This window comes from Ursus arctos, unplaced genomic scaffold (assembly GCF_023065955.2).
Source record: "Ursus arctos isolate Adak ecotype North America unplaced genomic scaffold, UrsArc2.0 scaffold_2, whole genome shotgun sequence".
NCBI lineage: Eukaryota > Metazoa > Chordata > Mammalia > Carnivora > Ursidae > Ursus > Ursus arctos.
Genome location: NW_026622874.1, coordinates 39,138,411 through 39,159,877, shown reverse-complemented (window position 1 = coordinate 39,159,877; position 21,467 = coordinate 39,138,411). Strand labels below are relative to the sequence as shown.

General features: G+C 38.1%; 1 protein-coding gene across 2 annotated transcripts in view; it reads left to right on the top strand.

The window, feature by feature from the left end:
- Positions 1-21,467, top strand: part of KDM5B (lysine demethylase 5B) — a 74,812-nt gene that overhangs the window by 12,723 nt on the left and 40,622 nt on the right. For both annotated transcript variants that reach the window (XM_044377673.3, XM_026480632.4), the window contains exons 2-4: positions 14,406-14,483; positions 16,546-16,668; positions 17,402-17,572. In XM_044377673.3, coding sequence (XP_044233608.1) covers positions 14,406-14,483; positions 16,546-16,668; positions 17,402-17,572 — 372 coding nt within the window. The remainder of the gene's footprint in view (positions 1-14,405; positions 14,484-16,545; positions 16,669-17,401; positions 17,573-21,467) is intronic.

Sequence of the window (21,467 nt, the reverse complement as noted above, 5' to 3'; positions counted from 1 at the left end):
GTCCTGGGATTGAGCCCTGTGTCAGGCTCCCTGCTCAGCGGGGAGCCTGCTTCTCTCTCTCTCCCTTTGCCCCTCCCCCTGCTTATGCTTTCTCTCTCTGTCAAATAAATAAAATCTTAAAAAAAAAAAAAAGACCTGGAAAAGTAGATAATAGAAGAGCTTTTATAGCATTTGTCCCTTTGATTCAAATGAGGACCAGTTTTATCAGGCTGCAGTTTGTGCATATTTTAGTTTAAAGTGGGTTATCTTTTAAATCAAATTATTATTAAATGTGGCAATAAATGTGAAATAAGGCGGTTGATGGTGCTGTGTCTACAATAATAACAGAGCATGGTTTGAGATATAGAATATTAAGACCTTTGGAGATAAGACCTATTTATCTACCATTGTAAATTGAGCATGCTTGTGTGTCAATGCATCCTTTTCTCTTTCAAATAGATCTATCTAGCCTTGAAACATGGTCAGAATTCTAGTATATTGAGTAGAATCGCATGTTGCCCTTATATAACTTTTAAGTGATCTGGCAGTGGGATGAATGGAGAAGCTTCCTAGCAATTCCTGTTCATGTCCAGGCTTCAGTCTTTTACTTCAAATATGGCTGTTAGGGATCATACAGGTTCTAAAATTATTTCCACTTTTAACGTTAGGCTTGCAGTTAATTGTAGCAGGGCTACATAGCTGTTAAATATTTGCGTCCAGTGAAATGAACGGCTTACTATTTATGTTTTTTTTTTTTAATACAACTGCCAAATCTGTCTTCAAATGGAACATCAAGCAAAACAAAGATTTTATAGTTTTTTAGTATCTTCTCAGAGCCTCAGGCTGATTTTTAGTGTCACTGCTGTCTCTCTTGTGACCTTGATTGTGAACCTGTGAGTGTCGTTTGTAAAGTACTGAAGTTGTAGAACATGTGTTTACAGATTCAGTGAGGCCTTCAAGTTAGGGTGTGGGCTGTTTACCTTTCCCTTCCCTCGGTGCCTAGGTGGGTTTGGGTGGTGCTGAGGGGAAGGTTGTAGGGGCAGAGTCCAACTTTTTTCCTTAACCCCTTCCCCTGATAGATCATTGCCAGAACCTTTCTCTGAAGTATGTCATCTTTTCTTAACCTTGGTACCCTCAATTTTCTGTGAGAAATTGTCTTTTCCTCACTGGGATCCTACTTAAGAAAGAAAACAGAATGAAAACTACTTACTAAACTTCCTTGAGGGAGAAACTCTGGCAGTATAGCTACTTGATTGTAACATGGCTTGGTCTAGGCACATTGAAGTAATATTTGTGCCAATTGTAATCGCTGTAGGGGAGAAGAATCTGAAATTTCTTCTGGTTTCATTTGGTGAGTTTTGTGTCATGAGAAGTCTATGAATGATCTGAAAGAAATAATGCTTTCCTCTTAAATTTTCATAATCGACCTTTCGTGATGTCAACCCATTTGAGTGGAAGATGACTTGTACTAGGGATTTAGCTTTCTTATTATCCTTCTGAGTGATTTTTAAAAGGATGCTTCCATATAGAGACCTATAGATAAGATTTTGGGGGAATATGCCAAAAATTTGTATGAATCACTTCAGTAGATAACTTTGGTAGACATCTGTTAGGAACATTTTGAGAATAAGGTCTTCATGTGATCTTGTTATTACGTTACTCTTACTGTTTATAAACAAGGCGGTACTTAGCTTGTTCCTGTAAAGTGTCCTGGAAAGGAAACCATCTTTTTGAAGGTTTGGGAGGACCGTTTTCCATGGTATTTTCACATGGTTTTGACAATAATAAATCAAGTCATTTAGAGGCCCTGCAAATACAGATTATTGTTACCAAGTTTTATTAAAAGGGGTGAAAGAGAGGGGCGCCTGGGTGGCTCAGTTGGTTAAGCATCTGCCTTCGGTTTGGGTTATGATCCCAGACTCTGGGGGTTGAGTCCTGTGCTGGGCTCCCTGCTCAGCGGGGAGTCCACTTCTTCCTTTCCCTACACGCCTCCCCCCCCCACTCTCTCTCCTAATCTCTCTCTCTCTCCCGAATAAATAAGTAAAATTAAAAAAGAATAAGTGATGAAAGAGGACCTTATTGGGACTGATGCTTAAAAAGTAAGTACCATGGCCTGTCCCTTTTTTACCAGTGTATTTTCATTTACTAATAGATGCTCCTCCATAGAAACAGTGCTTGGACACTTAATATTCTTTTAAATAAGCTGTCTGTAAAACTGAAAACTGATGGCTTTTACCAGGCCCTGCCAATTATAGGCGTTATAATTTTAACAAAGGTCCTTAATATTTTAGTCCAACTTTTTCTTTTTTTTTTTAAGCCACCCGGGTGCCCCTTTAGTACCATTGTTAATCCTCCCTGTATGTTTGCAAATGATTATTTTGATAGTTTCAGGATCTTTTTGGTGGTAGGGCTTTTAGGGAAGACTGGGTTGACATTGGTATACCTTTTCTAAAAATGTTGCCATTATGCAATAGGTCAAGAAATGATTGTTAGAGAATAGATAAAACAACTTAAGGGGCTGCTTTTAAAATCTGGATGGATAGAGTTCCTTGGAGGGACATATTGGTTGGGAATTCTGTAGGATTAGGATTATTAAGAGTTGTTTCCAGGGTTTGGGTTGAGTACTGACTCTTGGGAGTGTTCGCAAGACCTTTTCAGCAGGTCCAAGGGAACTTCCTCTTTTCAACTAAATATATGTAATCAGATTTTCTTGATACACTTTAACCAAAACAATATACTACAGCTGATTGACTATAGAAGAAGATATGAAATTCCAGCCTATTTCTATTTAGCCAGACATAAAGAGATCTGCAAAATATATGCAACATAAAACAATGCATTCTTTTATTTTTTGCTTAATATTAAATGAATTGATTTAAAACATTTTATTTTATTTTATTTTAAAAATTTTTTTTAAAGATTTTATTTATTAATTTGACAGAGAGAGACAGCCAGCGAGAGAGAGAACATAAGCGGGGGAGTGGGAGAGGAAGAAGCAGGCCTCCAGCGGAGGAGCCTGATGTGGGGCTCGATCCCAGAACGCTGGGATCACACCCTGAGCCGAAGGCAGACACTTAACGACTGCACCACCCAGGCGCCCCTAAAACATTTTATTTTTTAAGTTTTTATTTATTTAAGTAATCTCTGCACCCAAAGTAGGGCTTGAACTCTGGACCCCAAGATCAAGAGTTGCGCGCTCTTCAAACTGAGCCAGCCAGGTGCCCATAAAATATTTTAAATTTCTGTTGTGATCAGAGTGAATAGATATAAGCTATATAGACTAAAGCTCTTTGAGGTCCTCAATTTTGAGAGTTTTTAAAGAGGTCCATGGGACACCTGGGTGGCTCAGTCAGTTAAGCACCTGCTTTCTGCTCAGGTCATGATCCCAGGTTTTTTGGGATCGAGTCCTGCATCAGGCTCCTTTCTCAGAGGGGAGCCTGCTTCTCCCTCTGCCTGCTGCTCTCACTCTGTTTCTCTCTCTCTCTGACAAATAAATGAATAAAATCTTTAAAAAAACAAAAAATAAATGGGTCCTAAGACCAAAAATTCGAGAGTTGTAGTCATAAGAGAAACTTAGTTCTGCGAAGGCCTGACTCAGTAGAAATAAATCTAGGATCTGTGCATGTGTAAGAGGTGCATTGATTGCAGAGAACAGTATAAAACCAGTAGAGGGTTTGGTAAGAACTTCAATTATCTATGCTTCTGTGAAGTGGAAAGTTTAAAAGTGTTTCCGAAAGGGAAGACAATAAATTTTCCCATATAACCAGTATCAACTAAAATGTAAGAAAATGGGCCTTTTTGGTCTTATTTTGTCATTCTGTTTTATAACATTTATAATAAACAGATATGACTGTGTTTTTGCTGCCTTTTCTTTCTTTTTTTTTTTAAGAATTTATTTGAGAGTAGAGAATGTATATGTGCGCACAAGCGTGCCCACGATTTGGGGGGAAGGGCAGAGGGAGAGGAAGAAGCAGACTCCTGCTGAGAAAGGAGCCCCAACGCGGTGCTGGATCCCCAGGACCTGGAGATCATGACCAGAGCCAAAGGCATATGCTTAACCAAGTGAGGCACCCAGGTGTCCCTGTTTTTGCTTCTTAAAGATTTTATTTTTAAGTAATCTCTACATCTAAAGTGGGACTCAAACTCATAACCCCAAGATCAGGAGTTGCATGGTCCGCTGACTGAGCCAGCTGGGCACCCGTATGTGTTTTGCTTCTTGAGAGCTATCTTTGGGGTCAGAAGTTTGGAACATAACACATAAAAATTGATCCAAATAATTTTTTTAATTGACTTTATATTTTTAAGAACTGTTAGATTTACAGAAAAATTGTGAAGATAAAGTTCCCATATATTCCTTCACCCAATTTCCCCTTTTATTAACATCTTACATTATTATGACGTATTTGCTGTAATTAATGAACTGATACTGTTATTCACTGAAGTCCAGGCATTTTATTCATATTTCCTTAGTCCTTAGTTTTTAGCTAATACCCCTCTTTTGTTCCAGGATCTCATCCAGGATACCACATTACATTTAGTTGTCATGTCTCTTTAGGCTTTTTTTTGGTTGTTGCAGTTTCTCAGACTTTGTTTCTGATGAACTTGACAGTTTTGAGGAGTACTGACTGGGTATTTTGTAGGATGTCTCATTCTTGGAATTTATCTTGTTTTTCTCATGGTGAGACTGGGTGTATGGGCAACTGATTTTTTAAAAATTTATTGTTTATTTATGTTAAGATTTTATTTTTCAGTAATCTCTACATCCAGAGTGGGACTCAAAACTCACGACCCTGAGATCAAGAGTCGCATGCTCCAGTGACTGAGCCAGCCAGGCGCCCCTGGTTTTTTTTTTTTTTTTAAAGGGGACATCTATTCTTGCAATCTTGTCTCTGGAAGGACTTAAGACTGAGAATTTTGGTATCACCATAACTGACATAAAGCCTGTGCCACAACATGAGCCTCGCCTCACTGGGTGATCTTACTCACATCTCAGTGAGGGGCATGGTGTATTTTCACTGAACTGTTCTCTGTTTACAAAGTCTTGTCATCAAGTTTTCTTCATTGGCACATTTTTACCAGTCAGACCTTTTGACTTTATACTTTTCATCTTTAGCTTTGTAGAGATGCTTAACATTAACTTTCGTGATGAGAATTTTTACTTGTTCAATAACATTTATTGAACATCCTCAGTACTGTTCTGCGAAGGTAGTTTTAGTTTTAAATTCCTCCTCAAAAGTAATTTTTACACTTACATACACTTATATGTAGCTGGTATCTATCTGTAGAGCCAGAATAAGCTGTCATTCATTTTTTTAATAAAAATTTATATATTCTAGAGAGAGAGAGAGTGCATGCACGCAGAGGGAGAGAATCTTCAAGCAGACTCCCTGCTGAGCGAGGGAGGTCACTTAATGGACTGCGCCACCCAGGTGCCCCTAAGCTGTCATTCTTAAAAAGGGAGTCTTAAACTACTTAAACTACTATGACCACTGTGGTCAAGTTGATTTATTTTTTCCTGTAACTGCAGTACATAAAATATGACCATTGATTGAGGCTAAAACAAACTTCCTAGAAGGTATGGATTTTTTTTTAAGACTTATTTATTTATTTGAGGAGGGGAGGGGCAGAGGAAGAGAAAGAGAATCCCAGGCAGGCTCCCTGCTGAGTGTGGAGCCCACTGCAGGGCTTGATCCCATGTCCCTGAGGTCATGACCTGAGTCGAAATCAAGAGTCGGGGGGGGGGGGGGGGGGGCTTAACTGACTGAGCTACCAGGGCACCAAGGTATGGATTTTTCTTCTCTTTCTTTCTTTCTTTCTTTCTTTCTTTTTTTTTTTAAGTAGGCTCCATGTCCAGGGTGGAAACCAGTGCGGGGCTTGAACTCACAACCTGAAATCAAGACATGAGCTGAGATCAAGTTGGGAGCCTAACTGACTGAGCTACCCAGGTGCCCCTGGGTGTTTTATTTATAATGATTAACATTGGAAAGTAAAGGAAATAACCTAAATTTCTAATAATAAATTTTAAAAAGTATCAATACAATGAAATACTGAATGCTTACAGTATTAGTAAGGTATAAGTGAAGTGTAAGTAAAAGGAAGCATATGTATATTTAAATTATGATTAAAATTTTTTGAAAATTATGAAGATAAGCATTTTAAAAAATACTGGAAATATGTATGCCAAAATGTAGTAGGTTTTCCTGAGATTATGGCTAATTTTTTTCTTCTTCATATGTATTCTCTGATGTTTCATTAATGAGCATTACTTTTGCATTAGGGAAAATTATTTTAAACCTATTCTGTTGCTTAGTTTTTGCCCCAATAAGAGAATATGTAGTTAGGACGTTTTATATAGTGGACATACAGGAAATGGCTTGGTTAATAGAAAACACTAATATTGTGGAACCATACATGGGCTTGCCCACTACAGTGTTAAATTTTATGGTATAGAAGTTGAATTCTACTGCCACCCTAGTAGTTCCTCTCTTAGCAGATCCATTAAGTGTCTCTACCCTTGAATTACATACCTAAAACAATCTTAGAAAAGCTCTCTTAAGCATGGAAACCTGATAGTACATTCTCCTTTAAGAAGCAAGCTTGCATAGGGGCGCCTGGGTGCCTCAGTCGGTTAAGCGTCTGCCTTCGGCTCAGGTCATGATCTCGGGGTCCTGGTATTGAATGCCATGTCTGGGCTCCCTGTTCAACAGGGAGTCTGCTTCTCCCTCTCCCTCTGCCCTCCCCGCTCCCTGCTTGTGCGTTCTGTCTCTCTCTCAAATAAATAAATAAATACAATCTTAAAAAAAAAAAAGCAAGGTTGCATGTATCTCAATAAAGCTGAAAAAAATACAGCAAAAAAATTAATGGGCCTTGAATATTTTATATTAACTTATGAATGCCATTTTATACGGTTTTATAATGAAGATTAGAGAATGGAAACCATTGTGTTAAACATACCAATCATAAAACAAAACAAGTTTGCATCAGGCTTCCTGGGAACTAAAGCTTTGCAACATAAACATTTCCTCATGACTAATGTTTTCGACCATTCACTTTGTAAATGCCAGGACCTGTCTGAAGGCTTTTATTTTGCATGTATTTTATTTAAGCCTCATAGTTTCCCCTTTATACATGCACCTAAGCTACAGGGCGATGAGTACAAAGCCATGCAGTCAGGATTTGAACCCAGGCAGTGTGACACCAGAGCGTATCCTCTTTAACAGCTATTTTACTATACAAGGATAAGGGAAATGATGTCATTGTGCTTTAAAAATGGGCATTGGAGAAATAACAGGGGGCAGGGGTGTGTGGAAATATAAGGGAGTCTTTAACCCGTGTTGGAATTGCTCTGATGCCAACCAGAGTTAGGCTGGAAACATAGAGTCCTTAAAGCTTAGAGGTCCGATGCTCCTTGCAAGTTGAGGCTGTAGTGACTTTTTGCTGGAAGAAATTATATTTCAGTGGTCAGAACTTAATGTAAATACAATACCTGCTATTTTTAAAACAGATTTTATTTATTTGACAGAGAGAGAGACAGTCAGCGAGAGAGGGAGCACAAGCAGGGGGAGTGGGAGAGGAAGAAGCTCCTCCCAGCAGAGGAGCCCGACGTGGGGCTCGATCCCAGAACGCTGGGATCACGCCCTGAGCCAAAGGCAGACGCTTAACGACTGAGCCACCCAGGTGCCCCAGTACTTGCTATTTCTGTTTTACAGTAAACAATCCTTTATATTTGTAATTTTACTTTTCACCATAGTCCTGAAGGTGGCTATTGTTTGTACATTTCAAATGGAAAAGTTAAGATTCTTCAAATGGTGGTTAAAGAACCAAAATGCAAATCCAGGTCTTCTGACTTTTAAATTCATTGCTCTTTCTGTCCTATATTATATATACATCCTTCTAACATTCTGAGGAGCCAGGCGTCTTATCCATTATGATGTCTTGATTAAGCACAAGAAGGGACTGAAAAAAGTAGTTTGGGGTAGTGAGATAAGAACTTGAAGGTACAAAAATTTATGAAAGCCAAACATACTCCCAGGACTTTATTATTATTATTTTTTAAGGTTACAGACCCCTTTGAAACCCTGGTGAAAGCTGTGACTGTCCCCCCCCAAAATCCACATACACTCAGTTCTATATTAACGTAAGAACCTCTGATTTAAGGAAAGTGTGATTCTAAAGTCTTAAAATTCTCAGTGTTTTTGTTTGTTTTTTTTACTAGTGGCTCACTAGGGATGGAGATCTTAAACAGGCTTTGAACAAATGTGTGGTAATTAAAGCTGCTTGGTGCCAAGCCTACCCTGAGGGAATTAAGAATAAAGGGAGAAGTTAACAGTATCTAACACATTTTATTTGTTGGAAAGACACTGTAGTCCTTTGTATTACAGAACTTTCCATAGACGCCCGTCAGTGAGTGGTCATTGGACTCCACTGAGGGGCTCATAAATAGTACCTCTGCTTGTCTTTTAATTTATAACTGGGGATTTATAATGATTATGGTGTGCCCAGTTCTACCTCTTAGATTTGTGCAAGTGTCTTAAGGACATCATACTGACATAAAACTATTAACATGATGAAAAAGTAGTCTTTTAAATTGTAATTCATATGTGTGTCACTCAAATCTTTATTAAGGTTGAAGGGTGCCTGGGTGGCTCAGTTGGGTAAGCATCCGACTCTGGATTTCCGCTTGGGTCATGATCTCAGGGTTGTGGGATTGAGCCCGTCAGGCTCCGTGCTGCATGCTGCATGTGGTGCCTGCTTGGGATTCTCTGTCTGGCTCTCCTTCTGTCCCTCCTCACCACCCCTCCCCTGAGCTCTTTCTCAAATAAATAGCTCTTTAAAAAAAAAATCTTTATTCAGGTTGATAAATCTTGGCATGCTCAACTGAAAATTTTTCTGACTTAACTTAAAACACTAAAATAAATTCTTTGGTTCCTTAAAATTTTGCATTATAGTTCTGTGTTAATGTGTTGATAACCTAGAAACTGATAGCCTAGAAACAGTAAGACTCTGGATTAAAACAGGAAGTTTAGCTCTGCTGCACTGGATTAAAAATCCTTTGAGTGCATTCTGTGATGACTGGCTTTAATAGAACATATCCAGTTTAAAAATGCATTGGTCCTTAATGTTATTCTTTGTAAACTAACCAGAATGAGCGTTTGACAATGATTTTTAAAAATTAATTTTGTCTGCAGGAGCCAGCGAATCAACTTTTGGAATAGCCTTTGTAGAGAATGTACTTTCTCATTTTGCTGAGTATTAGATCTCAAAGTGGTGATAGCTTCCTGTATTTAGAAAGATGAAGACAATATTCTGATATGTGGATGCTAATGGTGGGTCATTTACAGAGTTAATTTTCATGGAGTTTTTGAAAAATCCTTAGCATCCTATGAAAGTTATTTTCCCACTGGTCAATTTTATCTCAAATTTCTCTCCATTAAGTGTACGGTGAGTTGTTGCTCAGGTAGTGCTGGGACTTGATGTTTCCCAGGCCTCTGAGGATTTTGAGGCTTCAACTTCCTACTTAACTGCCTTCCCAAGGAATGAATATATATATATATGTATATATATATATATATATATACATATATATATATATAGAAGAGGAAGAAGCAGGCTGCTCGCTGAGCAGGGAGCCTGACGTGGGGCTCGATCCCTGGGATCATGACCCAAGCTGAAGGCAGTCGCTTAACCAACTGAGCCACCCAGGCGCCCCCAAGGAATATATTTTTTTAGTGCTTAGGAAAATAATTGAAGTTTTAAATAATAGTTAAGTAATAATGATAAATAATAAATAGGCCTTTCAAAATGAAGGCTTAAAATAAAAGCCATTTTATTTTATTTTTTTAAAAAGATTTATTTATTTCAGTGAGAGAGAGAGAAGGAGAAGGGGGGACGGACAGAGGAAGAAGGAGAGAGAAACTCAAGCAGACTCTGTGCTGAGTGTGGAGCCTGACATGGGACTCGATCCCATGATCCTGAGATCGTGACCTGAGCTGAAATCAAGATTTGCTCCCCCCCCCTTTTTTTTTTAAGATTTTACTTATTTATTTGACAGAGAGAGATACAGCCAGTGAGAGAGGGAACACAAGCAGGGGGAGTGGGAGAGGAAGAAGCAGGCTCCCAGCAGAGGAGCCTGATGCGGGGCTCGATCCCAGGACTCCGGAATCACGCCCTGAGCCGAAGGTAGACGCTTAACGACTGAGCCACCCAGGCGCCCCACAAGAGTTGCTCCCTTAACTGACTGAGCCACCCAGGCGCCCCTAAAAGCCATTTTAAAGTTTTAAAAGTGAGTGAATCTTAGCAGGGGACTTAATATGGATGGGATGCCTTGCAATCTATGAACTCTTAAAACACACCTAGTTTTTGGAAATGCTGTTTTTATGTTAGAAGAATGATTTATGAACCATTTTATTGTTAGAGGCTAAAAGTTTTGTTAAGATTATATGGTATATCCCCTTTAGATACTTAAGTGTCAAACGCAGAATCATCACACTGTTATTTAATGGTCTCTTCCCTTCTTTGATGGCTTTTTTCCCCCCTTGTAAGAGTTACAGCCCATCAAAGGCCAGACTCAGCCAAGGATATCTTAATTCTAATATTTCAGTGAGGATTGCAAATAATAAGTAATTCTTTTATTGGATAAAGCTTTGCAGCTGACAATGAAAGTCTTGAAACTAAATGACATTTATCCCATTTTCCCTCATTCTTTGTAATTAGAAGAGGCAACAGTTTTCAGTGATCTGTGTTTAATGAAGGAATGATCTTCTGAAAGAGTTTTAGTTTTTAACATATTACACCCACTGTGTGAACTTCCTTATTGGTAGATATGTACTGTTTTCCTCTTGATGCTTTATTTTTAGGATTCATTTTATTTGAAAAAGCTTCAGTATAAAATAAGCATTAATTAAATAATACAAACATATACACCCATATATACAAAGACACAGCTCACTGTAATACATAAAACTTTAATATATAGAGGAGATGAAATTAATTTCTCTATCATTGTGTTTTGGGGAGTAGAAGGTCTATTTGGAAAAGAAAAAGGCCTACTTGATTAATCAGGGAATGTCATACATTACCCGTAAGTCTTAGTTTATAAAATTCTTAGGCCATGTGGACAGTATGTTAATCATTTACTTGTATATTATTACACATTATCTTTAATACATTTTTGGTCTAACCTTCAACCCAGATCAGTTCATTTCAGAAAGCCTACAGCTTTCGTGCAGTATTAGAGAGCAAAGCTCTGAGCAACATAGTCTTCCTCTTAGCCTGTGATAGAATACTGAGCAATGTGATTTTCTTCTACTACGTGGTGTTCTGTACCGTAAGACACATTGCTTTCCTTATCTTTAGTTATCATGCTAAACAAAAATAAATCACTTTCATCCTTCTGACCCAGGGTGGAATAGGTGGTATTTTTAATTGCTTAACAAAGTATAGTATTTCTTTAACTGACTACTGTCATTGAAACAGGAACCGTAGTCTTTGTGAAAGAGGCAGTATGACAACATGAAATACTTGAAGGCCTTATCTGTGATGGCCTTTTTAAACGGTAGTGCTGTCATTTTTTTTCTTTTTTTTGTTTCTTCTTTTTGGTATTCTAATAGTAAATAGTTTTGTACCAGTTTGTAATCTGCATTTTTTTTCCTTTTTAAAAGAAATTATGGTAAAATGTAATCTTTTTAACATAATAGTTTATCAGGCATTGCCAGTGGGCACTTTTTACTGAAGTCTCCCTATCACTAAAACAAAACCTTGTTTTACTTTTTTTTTTTTTTAAAGCAAACTCTCCTCCCAGTGTGGGGCCTGAATTAACAACCCAAAGATCAAGAATTGCATGTTCCATGGGCTGAGGCAACCAGGCACCCCAGACCTTGTTTTACTTTTAAACTAAAAGCAATCAATAATAAAAGTTCTAATAATGTAGATTTGAAATAACAGTAATCTCTTTCCCCCTTCTATTATAAAAGTCTTTAAAATTTACATACATGTAATACTGTTTGCATGATTTTACATGTTTTAGTTTTTTTACTCATTAAGTCTTGGCTGTCTTTCTATATTTAGGACATGTAGATCTTTTTTATTGCAGCTGCAGAGTGTTTTATTGCTATTTACAGATGTGTCCACGTTTATTTACCTTACTCTCTCCACTGATAGATACTAAGGTTTTTTCTTCTTAAGATTTTTTTTTTTTAAGGATTTTATTTATTTATTTGACAGAGATAGAGACAGCCAGTGAGAGAGGGAACACAAGCAGGGGGAGTGGGAGAGGAAGAAGCAGGCTCCCAGCGGAGGAGCCTGATGTGGGCCTCCATCCTAGAACGCCAGGATCACGCCCTGAGCCGAAGGCAGACGCTTAATGACTGCGCCACCCAGGCGCCCCAGCAAGAGTTTTTTTTTTTAAAGTAATTTCTGCACCCGATGTGGGGCTCGAACTTAAACCCTGAGATCAAGAGCCTCATGTTCCACCCACTGAGCCAACCAGGTGCCCCAATTTTAAGGTTTTAAGTTAAAACAATTCTGCAGTAAATTTCCTCTTCTCTGTATCTTGGTGTTGTAAGTGGTAATAAATATTTGGAAATTCTCACCCGAGGAATTACGGAGTCAGAAGACTTTTAAAAATGTGATGCTTTCTAATTGACCTCCAAAAATAGCATGCCTGGGGCGCCTGGGTGGCACAGCGGTTAAGCATCTGCCTTCGGCTAAGGGCGTGATCCCAGCGTTCTGGGATCGAGCCCCACATCAGGCTCCTCCGCTAGGAGCCTGCTTCTTCCTCTCCCACTCCCCCTGCTTGTGTTCCCTCTCTCTCTGGCTGTCTCTATCTCTGTCAAATAAATAAATAAAATCTTTGAAAAAAAAAATAGCATACCTAAGCATCAGGGTCCACATTTCCTCACATATTGCTAATATGGGTGGTATGTATATTTTAAATCTTTGCTAACCTGGTAGGTAAAAACAAGGGGATCTTGTGTAATTCTTGGATTTTGAATAAAGTTGGACATCAGTGTTTTTACAGCTAACCATTTTTTCTTGCTAATTACTAAGACAATTTGTCCATTTTTCTGTATTTTCTTATTTATTGTTATGAGTTCTCCATAAATCTAGATTTTTAAAATGCTGTATAATATTCAGTGTTGTTATAGTATCAATCATATCTTTCTAACATTATACTTCAGTTAATTTCATGCATGTACATTGTTGATTCTGGGTGAATTATTTTCTTAGAACAAACTCCTGGGTATGAAATTGGGTAAAAAGGCTATGAACTTCCTTGTATTGTTTTCTTAATCTGAAGTAATTTATTTAATATGTAATAGATGTTATTTAATGTATGTAATATATTTCAGATTGTATTTCAAATGGCTAAGGACGTAGAAGAAAATCACGTATAATCCTACCACCAAAGACTGGTTAACCACTGTTAATCGTTTTGCTGTATATCTTTCCAGTGTTTTATTTTTATATTGCATACCCTGTTTTTCTTTTCCTCCTTAATGAATATAAGGAACATCTTTCAATGTCAATAAATAGAGCTATACCACAGCATTTTTTGTTTTTTTGCTTTTTTTAATGTGTTAAAATATTATAATATGCATAATATAGAATTTACCATTGTAATAATTTTCAGGGTACAATTTAGTGACATTAAGTACATTCATAACCATTAACACTAATCCATCTCCAGAACTTTTTCATTATTCCAAACTGAAACTGTATAACCAGTAATACAGCAGAATTTTTATTCCTTTAACTATTCTGTTGTGGCTATTTCAGTTATTTGCAGTTTTATCTATTTTATAAGTAGCATAATACTCTTCTTGCCTAATTATTTCCTCATGGTAACAGTTCTTCTAAGAATTTGTAACAGTAGATATGTTAAGGATGATTCTTTAAGATTAGTCTTGAATGGCAGTCTTCACCATCGCCCCAAAACTTATCTTTAATTTTATAATAAAAGTTAAGGTAACTAGGAGGTACATATAAAAATATAGTTTATGGACGTTTTGATGTTAATATAGCTATTTTGTAAAAAGATTACTTCTTTGGAATAGAGGAATCAAAATCTCTTTCAATGTCAGTAATTTTGGGGGGGGGCATCTGGCTGGCTCAGTCCAAAGAGCGTGTGATTCTTGATCTCGGGGTTGTAACTTCAAAGTCAGGGATTTTTCAACAGCTTGAGGTTAAGTGACTTTACTCATTTGGGAAGGTGTGAAGAGGGGTATGCACAGGATGCATCATTCATATGGGGAAGGGTAATCATACATATTCTGCTGTTCTGGTGAAAAAAGGTTAAACTATTACCCATGTTCTGTTGTATTTGACTGGGTAGAGATAGTGTGTTTTACTTACCTGGGGTTTTAACAGAATTTTTAAAATGTCAGAATTATAAATTCTTCTAATCAAAGCCTTTGCTTCTCTCCTAGGATTGGCAGCCACCATTTGCATGTGATGTTGATAAACTTCATTTTACCCCACGTATCCAGAGGCTGAATGAATTGGAGGTAATATCTTAACTGTTGTTCTGGTGGACTTTATTCCAGAGGGACTTTCTTTGAAGAATCTCTGTCACAAATCTAGTAGTTTTAGTGAAGCTAAAATATGGCTAATCATTGATAATCATGGTAAAACAAATGTCAGTAAGGCCTTTGTAGGGAGCCAGATTTCATTAAAAACACGGATTTTTGTCAATCATTGTTGGCCTCTTAATTCATTTAAATCCTTCTAAATTTAGGTGACAACCACAAGAATTTAGGTTTTGAAAGGAATGTACTTTGAGAACCGTCTAATGGAAAAGATGTCCAGCTCTAATTTTCTTCCAAATACATGTCTTCTCTTAGATTTAATAACATACTTTAATTTCCTTAAGAGGGGTGAGGAATACTTGGGTATTCTCTAGAGAAGAGATGATGTTTTTTCAATCCCTTTGCTACTGGAAGCCTAAAGTACAGGGTGAATAAGGCTTGGGTATTGGTAACCTAGAAGTAATGTTTACATTAATGTTTCACTAACCTGATTTTCATATTGAATCATGTTTTGTTTTTCTATAAAAAAACCGAACATTTTTAACTTAAATGGAACACACGTCCACTGGGATTCTGTGGACATTGGTGATAGTAGCATCTAGTGTCTGTATTTTCTTTCTATTCTTTCTTTTTTATTTTTTAATGATTTAAGTTCCTTTTTTTTTTTTTTAAGATTTTATTTATTTGACAGAGAGACAGCGAGAGAGGGAACAAAAGCAGGGGGAGTGGGAAAGGAAGGAGCAGGCTTCCCACTGAGCAGGAAGCCCAATGTGGGGCTCGATCCCAGGACCCTGGGATCATGACCTGAGCCCAAGGCAGACAGTCAACGACTGAGCCACCCAGGTGCCCCTAGTGTCTGTATTTTCAAGTTAAGATTGAAAGATAGGAAATGCGAGGCGCCTGGGTGGCTCAGTCGTTAAGCGTCTGCCTTCAGCTCAGGGCGTGATCCCGGTGTTCTGGGATTGAGCCCCATGTCGGGCTCCTCCTCTGGAAGCCTGCTTCTTTCTCTCCCATTCCCCCTGCTTGTGTTCTCTCTCTCACTGGCTGTCTCTATCTCTGTCAAATAAATAAATAAAATCTTAAAAAAAAAAAAAAAGATAGGAAATGGGTACTAACTTTGAGGCCTTAGACTGTGTTTGGGAACATCTGAACATTCATCTCAGTTTTGCTCTTGAGCAAAATAAAACTCCTAAAACTGTCTGACTTAAACTTAATTTTCAAGGAGGGGAAAAAAAGATGACAAAAAAGTTTTTTTAATGACTTACAACAGTAATAATCTGTTAAAGGAATAACGTTTAGTTGGGAAAGTGTCTCCTGGTTTTCTGTTATCTTATCAGGACTCATTAAAATTGATACAGAATCGCTGTTGCAAATCCATTTTTAGATTTGTGTTTGAGAAAATAAGAAAATTCGTGCTTGGAAAAAACAGACCTTTAAAATACCCCATTTGTAAAAAGACCAAGAGGGGCATATAGAAGCTTAATTGTCTTATAATTTTAACCAATAACAGAATTGTGCTCATAGTGCTCCGTATGTGAAGCCCTTTTCGGAGTGCCTACTTACAGGAAGGCTTACTGAGTGTTTAACTCTCTGCTTGACGCGTGGTAGGGGCTGAATTACATTTTTGTTGAGTTAATGTATGATTACTTAACTAGCTTTATTTTGTATATTTTGTATTTATTTTGTATGTATTTTGTATATATTTTGGCAGTTTCTCTGTTGAATTCAGAAGTGATATATCACTTTATTCTTTTTTTTCTTTTTAACTTTATTTTAGAGAGAGAGAGCATGAGTGGGAGGGGCAGAGGGTGAGAATCTCAAGCAGACTCTGCACTTAGCACAGAGCCTCATGTGGGGTTTGATCTCATGACACTGAGATCATGACCTGAGCTGAAAGGAAAAGTCGGATGCTCAACCGACTGTGCCACCCAGGCGCACCTCCCTGGAATATTCTAGGAGTGAAAATACCACACACATAGATAATAGACAGGAGTTTTAAAATGAGCTAGGTAAGATTAAATATCATTGCTTTGTCATTTAGGCTCAAACTCGAGTAAAACTGAATTTCTTGGACCAGATTGCAAAGTATTGGGAGTTGCAGGGAAGTACTCTGAAAATTCCACATGTGGAGAGGAAGATCTTGGACTTGTTTCAGCTCAATAAGGTAAGAGGCTAACGGCCATCTCCCTCATTTTAGTGCCTTTCTGCTAGCATGAATTTGATCTTCCTCATCTTAAAAAGAAACTTATTGTTAGAAATATGTAAAATGAAATTCTCCGTTCACTTTAACAGTGATTGGGCTCTACTTATCAGGTCTGAAAGCCTTATCTCGTGAAATATTTTGCTGCCACATTTTGCGTGTGTCATTTTCAACTTAACAATATTTCTGTAAGATGCTCCTTTCTGTTTTATTACAGTTAAAACAACTGGGGCTTAGGGAGAAAATTGACCAAGCTGTAAAGGCTGAGTCATAATTCTGTACCTGAAATTCAGGTTCACTTCAGTGTAAAGCCTACATTCTTTCCCCCAAAATGGTGCCATCTGTCCTACTCCTTAGTTTATGGAGATTTCTGAGCATCACTGTGTTGGACCAAGTACTAGGGCTCGTTCTTTGTTAGAGATTTAATTGTTGATCTAGTTCTTCCCCCCAGAAAATCTTGACTGCTTGGGGAGCTAAGAAGTAGCTTTTGGGGGTATAAAATGTTCATGGACTATATTGTCAGAAGTGATCTTTTAATTTTCTAGCTTGAAATTAGTAGTGCATATATATTTTCGTTTGATTTGGGAAAGTGTATTTTTAAAAATTACCACAGCCAAGAACATTTTGTTCTTGGAGTCATACCTAGGTACGAGGGAATTTCCATATAGGCGTTTCTAATTTCTTTTGCTATTAACAGTTAGTTGCAGAAGAAGGTGGATTTGCAGTTGTTTGCAAGGATAGAAAATGGACCAAAATTGCCACCAAGATGGGATTTGCTCCTGGCAAAGCTGTGGGCTCCCATATCAGAGGGCATTATGAACGCATCCTCAATCCCTACAACTTGTTTCTGTCAGGAGACAGTTTGAGGGTGAGTATTGAGGCCAACTTTAACCTGTTTTATTTCGCAGTTTATCGGTATGTTGTCTTTAAGGGTGAATGAAGAGGCCTTAATTAATTCTGTGTGGAAGAAATTGTAGAGGAGACTTTGTTTTGTGAATTTTTCCTCCAGTGTTTGTGTCGTTCTGTTTTGAGAGCAGCCATACTTAGAAGTTTGTTTTTGAAATGAATAAGGTTGTGGAGGAAATAGCCTTTTGCTGTCGGAAGCCGAAGTCTGTATTGAACTTCACTAAAGCTCTGTCTTCCTTATGCTTATTATCTTGTTATGGTTCTTGCTTTTGCATTCATATACTATGGAGAGCGTATTCCTAGTTGTCACATGAACATACGATCTGTGAAATAACTTGCCTACCTGTTCTCTTGCTAGTTGAGATCTCCAAGGAGATTTTCAGATAGAATGCTGATACGGGTAAAAGGTAGTGGGCTTAATAATGCTGGATAGCTAATGGATCCCTCTTCTAATAGTTCCTGTGTAGCCATGTTTGTTTTCTTACAAAAATGGTATCTGCCAACTTATTCAAATAAGAACTTTTTGTTGTAGGATGCCTGGGTGGCTCATTTGGTTGAGTGACTGCCTTGGGCTCAGATCATGGTCCCGGGGTCCTGGGATTGAGTCCCACGTTGGGTTCCCCCTGCTCTGCGGAAAGCATGCTTCTCCCTCTCCGTCTGCCTGCCACTCCCCCTGCTTGTGCGCGTGCCCCCCCCCATCAAATAAATAAATAAATAAATAAAATCTTAAAAAAAAAAAAGAACTTTTGTTGTAAATAAAATAAAACTGTATTATAAAATCTTCCTACTTATTTCAAGACCCTGATGGAAAGAATAATGTCGTAATCCGTTTACACCCTTTGAGTTATTCTAAGGCAAGAGCCGTGAGCCCTATAATTTTAAGAATTGTTACTGTGCTATAGAGAAGTAGAAAGATAATAACATAGTTTCAGAGGGTAAACTACTAATCAAAACTCTGTCTTGATATTATAGACATACCATCTGTAATGCTCAAATCCTATAGATTTTTATAGCATTGCATTTTTCCATCCTCTTTCTTTCTTGATTCCAGGGGAGCTTTCTTTTCAGCTTAGAAGAACATGATCAGTCTAATATTCAGAAAGTTGTCATTTTTAAATGTACATGTGGGAATGTTCAATGAACCCAGGGATGAAATTATTTAGAATGTTGTATGTGGAGCCTTTATGCCTCAGTTTTATAGTCAGATCTACATACAGTTGCCTACAGTAGATCTTCTCCTTATTAACCTTTCTGTTTCAGTGTGGAAGTCACAATGGTAAGAGGAAAGTCTACCTGCTTTATGGGTTGCAACATTTAAAAAATATCTATATACTTAGTGTAAGTTTGATAGTTGAAAAGCATGTAAGCATTTATTCAGTTGTAGTCTGAAAGGAATAGTATTTAAAGATAACTTTTACAAACATTACATTTTCAACACATATAAATACTTATTGAGGGGCCCGTTGTGTGCCAAGTATGTTCTAGGCATTGAAAGGTATTCATTGCAGAAAGCTTAAAAACAAAGGAAAGTGTGATGAAAATAAAATCACTCTTAATCCTCTCATCTGTTTTTTTCTGAGGCTATTTTTATGCATGTATACACACACTGGGATTGTATTCTTCATTTACAGTATTATAACCTGCCTTTTCTCTCCTTAATATATCATGAGCATTTGTCATGTCCTTGAATATTTTTGAAGGCCTAGTTGAATGACTCTGGCATTCCATTTTTATAGCCAGACCTTGATTTCTCCATTGTTGAATGTTATATTTATTATACTGTGATGGCCAGTTTTTGTACTTAGTTTTTGGCTCATTTCTGATTTTTGAAAATAATTCTTAGAGAAAGGATATCTAGAATATGTATATTTTAAAAGAATGGAAAACGCAATACCACCACATACCAATTAGAATGGCCAAATTCAGAACACCGACAGCACAAAGGGTGGCAAGAACAACAGATGTTTTCATCCATTGCTGGCCCGAATGCAAAATGACACAGCTACTCTGGAAGACACTGGGCAGTTTCTTAGAAAACTAAACATACTGTTACCGTACGATCCAGCAGTCATGTTCCTTGGTATTTACACAAAGGATTTGAAAATTTATGTCCACACAAAGCCTGCACACGGATGTTTTTTAGTAACTTTATTACTCTTAATTGCCAAGACTTGAATGCAACCAAGCTGTCCTTCAGTAGGTAAATGAACGGTGGTATATCCAGACAATGGAGTATTATTAGGCATTAAAAAGAAAAGAGATCTAAAAAAAAAAAGAAAAGAGATCTCAAGCCATGATAAGACAAGGAGAAGAGCCTTAAATGTGTATCACTACGTGAAAGAACCAACATGAGAAGGCTACATATACTGTATTTTTCCAAACATAGTATTCTAGAAAAGAAAACTATAGAAACAGTAAAACGATCAGTGGTTGCCAGGGGTTTTGGGGCAGGAGGGGGGCGGGGAATACTCAGAGCACAGAGGATTGTTAGAGCAGTGAAAATATCCTGTATGGCATTGTACATTTGTCCAAACCCAGAGAATGTATACCCCAAGTGAGTCCTGATGTCACCCGTGAACTGTGTCGGTTCATCACAGTGCCGCTACTCTGGTGGGGGATGATGACAATGGGGGAGGCTGTGCATGTGGGGGGCCGGGGGTATAGTCAATATCCACCTGCATCTTAACTATGCTGTAAACCTCAAACCTCTCTAAAAAAATAAAGTCTCAATATTAAGAAAAAAAATGATGCCAACAAAGGAATTGTTGCAAAGGGTGAACCGAAGCCTAGAGTAAGTTTTGGGACACAAGAAAAGTTGAGCAGAGATATGCTAGTGCAGTGGGACAGAGGCTCCATTCCTGTAGTCCTGTGTTTTCTTCTGCTTTTCTTTTTCCTTTTTTTTTTTTTTTTTTTTTTAAGATTTATTTATTTTAGAGAGAAAAGTGGGGGAGGGAGACAGAGGGAGAAACTCTAAGACTCTGCCATGAGCTTGGAGCCCGGTGCCAGGCTTGATCTCACCACCCTAAGATCACAGCCTGAGCCAAAAGCAAGAGTTGGATGCGGAACTGACTGTGCCAACCAGGTGCCCCTCTTGTATTCCTGTGTTTTCTAAGTGTCTTGGCGGATCGGTCTGTCTCTGTAGGATGGTGTCCTCATGTTGTGGTATTAGTCACCTCTCAATCCCAGTTTCTCAAAGGTTAAAATTAGTCTGCATGTACTAGCAGTGGATACAAAGCAAACACATCAGTTGTATGTTTGCAGTTGTGGTTTGGAACAAAATAGTAGAGCTCTGTGGGCACCTGGGTGGGTTAAGCATCTGCCTTTAGCTCAGGTCATGATTCCGGGGTCCTAGAATCAAGTCCCACATTGGGCTCCCTGCTCAGCGGGGAGTCTGCTTGTCCCTCTTCCTGTGCCCCTCCCCCCGCTTGTGCTCTCTCTTGCTCACTCTCTCAAATAAAATCTTAGAAAGCGATGCCTCAGTGGGTCAGTCAGTTGAGCGTCTGCCTTTGGCTCAGGTCATGATGGGATCCAGCCCCACATCAAGCCCCATATCGGGCTCCCTGCTCAGCCGGGAGCCTGCTTCTCCTTTCCCTCTGCCTGCGGCTCTGCCTGCTTGTGTTTTCTTTCTTTCTGTCAAATAAACAAATAAAATAAAAAAACTTAAAAAAGTAATAAAGCTGTTCGTATATATTCTGAAAGTTTCTGAACTTGATTTTACCTTAGATCTCTAAAGTCCTTATGGAACAAAGCAGACCATAGTTTATGGAACTGTTTGGACTTAGTGAGAGATAGGGACCACATATATAAACTCTGGATTTCCTTTAAAAAAAAAAAAGGATTGTATTTGTTTTAGGGAG